This window comes from Elephantulus edwardii, unplaced genomic scaffold (genome assembly GCF_000299155.1).
Source record: "Elephantulus edwardii isolate Elephantulus edwardi_28Jun2011 unplaced genomic scaffold, EleEdw1.0 scaffold00098, whole genome shotgun sequence".
NCBI lineage: Eukaryota > Metazoa > Chordata > Mammalia > Macroscelidea > Macroscelididae > Elephantulus > Elephantulus edwardii.
The window spans coordinates 10,435,934-10,446,166 of NW_006399848.1; the positions used below are offsets into that span (position 1 = coordinate 10,435,934).

General features: G+C 34.6%; 1 protein-coding gene across 1 annotated transcript in view; it reads left to right on the plus strand.

The window, feature by feature from the left end:
* SI (sucrase-isomaltase (alpha-glucosidase)) overlaps positions 1-10,233 on the plus strand; it is a 110,761-nt gene that overhangs the window by 58,647 nt on the left and 41,881 nt on the right. Inside the window, exons 22-25 of the mRNA XM_006891503.1 lie at positions 262-432; positions 2,756-2,911; positions 6,495-6,695; positions 8,734-8,888. Coding sequence (XP_006891565.1) covers positions 262-432; positions 2,756-2,911; positions 6,495-6,695; positions 8,734-8,888 — 683 coding nt within the window. The remainder of the gene's footprint in view (positions 1-261; positions 433-2,755; positions 2,912-6,494; positions 6,696-8,733; positions 8,889-10,233) is intronic.

Sequence of the window (10,233 nt, forward strand, 5' to 3'; positions counted from 1 at the left end):
TAAATATAAAACAGTAAAAAAAAAAAAACCAACAAAACACAAACCAAGACTTTAAAAGAATTACCAAGAGATATTTTTCTTTAAAAATTAGCATGAGGATTTTTAATTTATACAACTGAGAAAGGAAGAGTTGATGAGAGAAGCAGTTATTTGGTTTTCTTCCATTTTGGTATAAGTATTGTTATTTCAGATTCATGTTCAAAGACTTTCTACTTAACACATAGAATTATATGTAATGTTGTGTTTCCTTCACCCCCTCAGAACACTTTAAGTATTACCTGCACTCATTCATCATTCCCAGAGGGAACAAACTTGGCTTTTGAGACTATTAAAGTCCTTGGATTGTCAAACTCAGTTACACAAGTTACGGTGGCAGAAGTTAATCAAGCAGTGACTTCTCATACAAGTTTCAACTATGATGCATCCAGTCAGGTAAGTTAAACATTATACATAATACTATATAAAACAGTCTAAAAATATTTTAGCTGACATATATGCTCACATTTAATATAGTATAAACCTTCAAGTATTTGGTTTAATGATTTTTCTTCTTCATGTTTATTCCTATTCTTTCATTCCATTAATTTTATTGTAATATTGCAATATTATTACTTAAGATATTCTTATTTATGTGACAATCTTAAGGGCTCTACTTGTTATTTTTCACTCTATTTTATTTTACTTACGAAATCTCTTAAAGCTGCCCTCGTAGCTTTTCATTTTCTGTTTTACCTTTGAAATAATTTGCAAATATTTTTGTTCATACTATTCCCCTATTCTATGCATACTTATTCAACGCAGTATAGATTACAAATATTTTACCCTTTCATTTAAGACTTTAAAACACAGTTTGGGCTCATTTCTTTACCATTCTCGATGCTTTCCGTTACTTGAATGCTAATAGTCTTCAGAATATGACTTACTCTACTTGGCCTTCACACATTTCTTTTCATGATTCATTTTCCATAGAAGGTCTTCTTTTCTCTTTTAAGAGGAGTGCTGGAGGAGGAAAAGAAAGTCTTATGATCAAGTTCTTATTCCTGTTCTATTGTTTGTGCACTTAAAATTAGTGAATTGATCTCTCAGAATTTCCACTTCACATTTGTAAAATACAGTATTTAACTGTGTTATTTTAAGAATAATTTTCAAATTTGAAACAATACTAATTCAAAACAAAAATGTTATTGACTGACATTTTCTTTTTAACTATTAAAATAAAACTAAATTGTTAGTAATATAAGCATCAATACATTCTAAAGTATTTGAGATGTAGAGTTTTTAATTAATATTATTTATTTTTCTAAATCCTTAATTATCCTACTATTAAGCCCTCTATTCTACCCTTCCTTTCATAGCAAATTTCAGATAAAAAACCTGTAGTTTTTAACTTTTTTTTATTTAGTAAACATACAGTAATTTATAATTTCCTAGTACTGTAAGAAGAAATCATTATAAAGTAAATAAAATAGATTTTGGAAATTTTGTGACTCCCCTAAATATGAGTAAGAAAACCAATCAAACCCTATTTTTTATGGTTATACTTACAAGCTCCATTGTATTTTCTTTCTTAAGTTTTATGTTTATTTTAATGAAAGTAAAACACATACAAATACTACTGGCTAGAATGTAATAATTCTGCTTTGTTAGGCTTGAGTTTATATTAATTTTCTATAAATAAATTGAGAAATATCAGAAAGAAACTATACAGAAGGTGTTACCTTAGGATTGATAATGGATATGGAGTTGTTCCTAACCCAAAGACATGTAATTCAAACCCACCACTGCTACATGGGACAAAAAGATGGACAATTTCCTTCTGTGGTACCCAGAGTCTCTGAAAACTCACTGTGATTCAGTTTGGCCTTTATAACACATAACGACAGCAGTCATTCTGATACACATGGGGTTGCTGTAAGTCAGAGCTTCTCTACAGCGTCTGATATATTATTCCCAGGGAACATAGGTATCACTAAGCATAACTTCAGTAACAGTTACAATTTTGTATTAGAATATATATCCAGTCCTGCTGTTATTTCTTTTTTGTTTTACGCATGTCATATTATCTATATTAGTATCCTCCTCTAACTTTAACTTGGATACAACCTCTCTGGTGTTTCTGAGGTTATAAATCACAACAAGAGGAAACTGCCCTTTTTTATTCCATGAAACAAATGGAAATACAATATTTTGACTACCCCCTCGGAATTTCTTTTCTTTGTTTTTTTAAGAGCCTTCAGATTAGCCAAACTGATCAATTTTACTTTGATGTAGATGCCTGCAGGACATAATTAAAACAAAGTATACGTTAAGATTTCTGATCACTCATTTCACTCACTGCTGTGGATTCAGAACTAACTCGTAGGTAATGTTTTAGTGGGTTTGGGAGGTTGTAAATTACAAGTGAGGAGACGGTCAGTGGTCAAATTGCCAGAGAGATACAGCCATGGGGTTGGAGTGCAACTCCGGATGGCCTATGCCGCAGTGTTTGTGCGTTTTAAACACCTTGTTCATTTTACATGGCAGTCTTGTCAGAAGTCATTATCCCCACTTAAAGGAAAGATGCTGCACCTGTAATGCTTTCTTCAGTATTCCGTGTATTCTACATTCTCTTTAAGCATAGTTTTTTCAAGTCCTGTGTAAACTGTATTAGCTGTCTTACTTGAGAAACACGTTGGTAGCTGTGTTTTATATCATTAAATACTTGATGACAATTTTCCAATATTCAGATACTTTAATAACATTTGTGTTTTCAAAGGTTCTCCTAATTGATAATCTGAAGCTTAACCTTGGAAAAAGCTTTACGATTGTATGGGATCAATTTTTCTCAGAAAATGAAAGGTTTACATGTTATCCAGATGCAGATGAGGCAAGTGAACAAAAGTGCAGAAATCGCGGCTGTTTATGGAACCAGGTAACAAAAATTTTAAATATCACGTAAGACTGTCACATAATTATTTCAACTCATGATTTTCATTTTATGACAGCATAAATAATCTGTTGAAGAAAGTTCAATTAAATTTTTTATATCAATTATTACTCAAAAGACACAATTTAAACAAGTTATGCTAAATATGTGTTGATGTTCCTTTCCTGTCATATCTTGGGAAGTGTTTTTGTTTTATTAAAATAGTGCTTTATTTGTCACACTTTTTTCCCTACTAGTTTATTTACAAAACTCAAATACAAATTTGAACAAATTCTTTCAATTTCCCTCACCCCACCACCCATCAAATTGTACAACCCAATGATTAATCCCCCCATATCCCTACACATCCACATCCCTCTTCTTCCAGACTTTCCCACCCCTCCTAAATCCTTATACTCATTATACACTAGTGGTTTTACACAATATTTATCCTTATGGGACTGAGTTAGCTCACACAGCATAATGCTCTCCAGTCGCTCCCAAGTTAAGAAATAATTTGCAAAGTTATTGCTCCTGTGTGCTGTATTCCACTGTGTGAATGTACCATAATTTCTCAATCCATTAATTTGTGGTTGGGCATTTGGGCTGTTTCCATGTCCTTGTGATGGTGAATAATGCTGCTGTGAACACTGGTATACAAATCTAAGTTTATGCCTCTCATATTTTCAGGGTACTTTTTAAATATTAGGACATTTACTTGTGCATGTTGTTGTTGTTGTTATGTGCCGTCGAGTCGCCTGCGACTCATAGCGACCCTATGTACAACAGCCCTAAACTCCGCTCTGTCCTGTGCCAATCGCACTGTCTCTGACACTCTCATCCCAATTATCCCAGTCACTGAATCAATCCACCTCATAGAGGGCCTTCCTCTCCTGCACCGTCCCTCCACCCTCCCAAGCATGATGTCCCTCTCCAAGGACCGGTCTCTCCTCACAACATGCCCAAAGTAAGTTAGACGGAGCCTCAGAATCCTTGCCTCCAAGGAGCCACCCGGTTTAACCCTCTCCAGGACAAATCTATTTGTTTTCCTAGCAGTCCATGGTATTCTCAATACTCTTCTCCAGCACCACAGCTCAAAGGCATCAGTTCTCCTTCTGTCCTCCTTGGTCATTGTCCAACTCTCTGATGCATAACAGGTGATTGCTTGTGCATATATAACCCTATTGATGAGGCCATATGTTACTAGGGAATCATCATTTTAATGCATTATCTAACAGTATTAGAATTTCTAAAGTTGCATAATGGACCAAGAAGTGGTGGTAGGAGTCTATAAGTAACCCATTCTTTAAATAGAAGAATGATAGCTATTAATGGTAAATATTTCAACCAGTCTTACAGAATAGGATGCAAGCAGAATTCCTCCTTGCTATGCTTGTTTTCAAATCATAGGCCTTTAGCTTTATCATTGAGTCATGTCATGAAATAACATCTATGTAGTAGAACCAATGAATGAAATACATGGAATTGTCTTCGGAGAAGAGTCAAGACACAACTGCAAGCAAATTCTCAGTAATATATACATTCCCAAGAGAGATCAGAAACACTATTGCTAGAGAATTTGCTTCTATGCCACTGCTTTATTAGAACAGAAAAATGTCTATCATTTGAAAAGATTAGGAAAAGTTGGAAAAAAGGAAGGACAGCAAATTTTGAAATCAAGGAAAGCCTAACAGCCCTTTCCCTTTTTCTTCCCTATGCTCCTTTCAACACGTTATTTAGTAGTCAAACACCCACTCAGTCAGAACATGCTTACTAAAAAAAAAATTAAAAAAATCTAAAGGATGAATGTTAATGATTAATTGTACTAAAGTAAAAATATATTCCAAAGATGAAAATAATGCTATAAACTCTTAGTTGGACCTGACCCACTCCTGACCTGCCAGCAGGCTTTAGGAGGCAGTAATTTTATGGGAGGAGCTTGCCCATTTTTCTCCAAGAAAGGAAAACTGACGCTAAGTCAACAATATGTTTGGGGACTCATAGGCATGCTTTACAATTGTCCAAAGTTAATAATATTCTTGTTTCTATCGGATTCATTTCATAAATTTAGAGTTAATGCTTCACTAAGTATTTCATGTAAAGATTATTATAAGCTGTAAGAATGAAATAAAAAATATTTGAGTAGTTCAAACAAAACTAATTTATATCATTTTTATATAGGAAAAAAAATATCTCAGTCTTAATTTATTCTGGGTGTTTAGTGTCCATTAATGTCCTCAGATTTTCTATTTGTTCTCCCTCCAAGTTGCATCATGGCATCAGCCATAAAATTGACATGCAGAACAAACAATGGTGGGGGGGAAACCAAACAAAAAGCATCTTCATTGAATCATTTAATTTCTAATTTCCAATAAAGAATTTTGGGGGGTCATGTACAACTTCTACAAAAGTCTCAGAAATATTTTACACGCACATACTGTTTTTCCAAACTACGTAATGATTTCTATGATAATAAGCCATCATCAATGACACAACTCATTGCCTTGAGTTGGAACGGACCCAAAGCAGACCCTTTAGCAAGTCTGCAGTCAGTGTAAGTCACGCAGGAGGAGAATGTCTTTCTTTCTCCTGTAGAGTCACTACTGTCTTTGAACCACCTGTCTTAGGACTGGTAGGGCAATTGCTTACCCACAAGACCACCAGAACTCCCCAAATAAGCAATAGGTGTGAACTATACAACCACTAACATCTCTAAGTGGCAATCTTAATTCCCATCTCTAGGAAAATAAACAGATTTGTCCTGGAAAGGGTTAAACCGGGTGGCTCCTTGGAGGCAAGGATTCTGAGGCTCCGTCTAACATACTTTGGGCATGTTGTGAGGAGAGACCGGTCCTTACAGAGGGACATCATGCTTGGGAGGGTGGAGGGACAGTGCAGGAGAGGAAGGCCCTCTATGAGGTGGATTGATTCAGTGACTGGGATAATTGGGCTGGGAGTGTCAGAGACAGTGCGATTGGCACAGGACAGAGCGGAGTTTAGGGCTGTTGTACATAGGGTCGCTATGAGTCGCAGGCGAATCGATGGCACAAAACAACAACAACAACAACATGTAGACAAATTAAATAACACTTGATAATAGCTCTCTTTAAAATCTAATGAATGAAGAAAGAATTGACCCATTTAAGGATTCATCATTAAAAGCTAGTGTCAATGACAAATTAAAAAGACTTGAAGTCTATGTTCCTCTGAGGGTTATTATGAAACCATCTTTAGATATAAAAACAAAAACTTCAGAAATATTTTATATACAAAAGTCTGAAAAGTAAAACATAATAAAATATGGTTAATTATATACTACACTTTCATATTTAATTTTATTTCTTGAATTGTAAAGCAAAGTATTTTGTTATTTTGCCTACTGTTCTATAGACAAAATAACAAACATTTGAGCAAAGATGTCTCGTATTGTATAATAAGCATGTTGTCAGTTTACTTCCGTTTTACTATTAAACAGTTATGGCATACATAGGTAATTCAGTGTTGGCTTTTACGCTGTTTAGTGTCTTTGTTTTTCACTCAAATATTAGAATATCTGTATATCTGTCAATGCACGTGTGTTGTTTTTCAGATTTCTTTATCCAGAGCCCCTGAGTGTTATTTTCCTCGAGACGTCGACCCTTATTCAGTCAGCACAGTCCAATACTCATCAACTGGTATAACAGCTGACCTTCAGTTCAATGGTAATTCTAGATTAAATATGCCATCTGAGCCTATCTCAAATCTCCGCGTGGAGGTGAAATATCACAAAGACGATATGCTGCAGTTCAAGGTATGATAATATAGTCTGTGCGCCTGTCTAACATTTTAAGTTACTGCATATTGTAGTTAAGAACTTCAAGGGAATCCATTAAGAATACATTTAGGTAAAATATAAAGAAAATAACTTCATGAAATTAATATGACTCAAACATTTTTTCCCCTTCATAGGATCATTCACAAATTAGAAGCTAACACAACCAATACCATTAGTCGAAGTAAATTAAAAAACAACAACAACAATAATTTTAAAATCAGAGGAATAAGTAGACTTCATAACTTAAAACACTGTTGACAGGCAGGCATTGTTGATGTTGTAGTTGTGTACTGTCAGGTTGGGAATGACCCATAGCTGACCCTCCAGTGGGTTTTCAGAGGCGGTAATCACACAGAAGAAGATTGTTCATCCTTCTCCCTCCACAATTATGCATGTTGTTATTGTTAAGTGCCGTTGAGTCATAGACGACTCATAGCGACCCTATGGATGAAAGGCCTGAGCACTGTTCATAGAGTTTCCAGAGGCAAGCCATTTCAGAAGTGGATGCCACTCCTGCTTCCAAGCTTGTTTTCATTGGGGAGCTCCACCAAACACTGTCCACCATGGGAAACATTACCGCATTTGCCACATCAGTGTCACAGTGTTGAGCATCACAACTATGCATAGATAAATAAAATCAGTCCTAAAGAAACTCTTAGACTATTAATTTTTTATTTCTTTTTATTCACTTCATGCCTTTAAAGCGTTTTACTACACAGCCCAGAAAATTGTTTAGTGGTTCCATAATATAAATTTTAGAAATAATTTTAAGTACAAATATGTGTAATTGCTTAAAACTTTTTTAAAAAGAGTTTAATAATTGGCATAAATGCAATTCAGTAGATAGAATTATATATTATTAGAACAGTTTATTATTCATATAGAAGTATAAAGAATATATATACACATGCAACTTTATTGCAAAAGACAGTAAGCATCACAAGTGAATAAGGAATTATTTAATTACACAATGAGGAAAAATTGTTTCAAATTTTACATTAAAGGGAAATATGGCTTGAGTTGAATGTAAAAAAGAAATTAAAAGAAAATCTAGAAAAACTATATATCTATGTCTTATTTGACTTTCAAAACACAAATTCAAAGGAATAAATTCCATAGTAAAATGATAAATATACTCTTTCCTTAAAATGTTGCTGTTGTTAGGTGCCATCGAGTTGAGTATGACTCATAGTGACCCTATGAACAAAGGATCTGAACCCAGTCATGTCCTGTGCCATCCTCACACTTCCTGATACACAAGAGCCCATTGCAGCAGTCACCACGTCAATCCACCTGGTTGAGGGTCTTCCTCTCCTTCGTCAACCCTCCACCCTTCCCAGCATCATGGCCCTCTCCAAGGACCAGCACCTCCTAGCAATATGTCCAAAATATGTGAGGCGAAGCCTCCTCATTCTTGCCTCCATAGAACACTCTGGCTGCACCCTCTCCAAGACTTACCTATTCATTCTCTTGGACATCCATATGATGTTTAGTGCTCTTCTCCAACACTATAGCTAAAGGCATCAGTTCTTTTCCTGTCATCCTTATTTCCTAACCAGAAACATCAAATTCAAAAAAGATACTTCAACCAATTACAAAAGGAAAAGGAGCAAAAATGTGACAGAAAAGATAACATAGTTTCACTTTTAAAATAAAAAAAAAGAATAAGAACAAGGAAATAGTTAAGAGAAAAAAGTAAATGAAGTTTGAATATGTTGTTGTTACAAAGTGTCATGGAGATGATGGACTCATTACAATCCTATAAGCAGCAGAGCTGAACCTCGCTGTACTTGGAGCACAATCTCTCATGTACCCAGCCAATTGCTACAGTCACTATGTCAATCCGTCTTTCTCTTTCTGTGACCCTTCACCTTTCCCAGCACGAAGCCAGGAATTGAGAATCAGGAATTATAGGCACTGATTTTAAGTATTGTCTGAACCATTATTAATAATATTTGTAAAACATCAATTATATGAGAAAGTCATTTGTAGTTTCATTCTTTTCTTGCCATAGATTTATGACGCCCAGAAGAAGAGATATGAAGTTCCAGTACCCTTAAACGTTCCAGCAACTCCCACAAGTACTTACGAAAACAGACTTTATGATGTTGAAGTTAGGAAAAATCCATTTGCAATCCAGATTCGTCGTAGAAGTACTGGGAGAGTGATGTAAGCGATTTAATTTTCATTTTAAATTCAGTATAGGAAAGGTAGCATGAGCATTTCAGTCTGCGTTGCCTGGAACAGCATTGCATTAAAATATAGTCTTCTTTGTTCTTGTTTTTTTTATTAATTTTAGTGAAAGTTTACAGTGACTTAGGGTTTCCGGTCATTCACTGCTGCACTTTTCTCCCTGCCCACCCCCTCCTCCCCAATTCGCTTTCCCCTTGATGAATAAAAGAAAAACTATTTCATTGCTATGCAATCCCTCTCCCCAAGTCCACTGCACTGTGCAGCCTTCGTTCTGGACTCCTGTTACGACAATAATACCCAATAATCTATCCCTTTTAAACAGTTCTCTCTCTCATCTGTTGCAATGCAGTATATGTTTTCTTTGTGTTAAACAACAGGGCCCATTATAATGTTTTTAAGCGAAATAATGTAACCATAATTAATACATAACAACAACAACAATAAAATTTTTTTTTAAATTTTAGATTTGGTTGATTTACATTATTTAACATCAGATCCATTCTTGTAACCATGAATAGATCCCCAAATCAAGACTCCTTTTGAAAGCATGATTATTATTATTATTATGGGCAAAAATGTGTAATTGGAAAACGAGTTGCATAAATATTTTATTAGAGCTGTTGAAGTTAATTGTGACAGGAATTTGATGAAGACCAAACTGTTTCTAGCAGTTATTCATGAATGGAAATGAAGACATCTATTTCTAGATACTTTTTATAAATGTTGAGTCAATAAATTTACTTTAAATCATTTCAAGCTTTTATTTCAGTAAGTAAAAAGCTCTATTGGATTAAGGGAATGCTGATAGTCTAATGGTAAGAAGTTATGCTGCCAGCTCAATGGTAGGAAGTTCAAATCCACTGGCTGTTTCATGGGAGAAAGATGAGCAATATTCCGCCCAAGGGCTTTAGTTCTTTCACTGGAAAACCAGCTATGTGTTGGTTCTGACTTGATGGTAAACAACAACATACCGTATTAAGATATTTTCATATAATTTAAATTTGTGATGTCATCCTTTAGAAGATAATGTTGTTAAAGGATGCAAACAATGAAAAAAAAATTAGGTATGTATGCTTCGAAAGAATTTTATTACTACAATTGTTGTTTTTCAAAAGGATAACATTTAGTCATTGTAAAAAATTATTTGCTGCAAAATATTTATTTGGGAAGTATTTTTCTCTGATTATTTTGAACTTTTTTAGTAAAAAAATTTTGGATATATTCCAAACTTTTTGAATAGTTCCTCTCTCAGCTATAATTGCTTCCTTTTTCTACCCTCTTATACTACAAGTATAGCAACCAATTCTTCATAATGCACAAA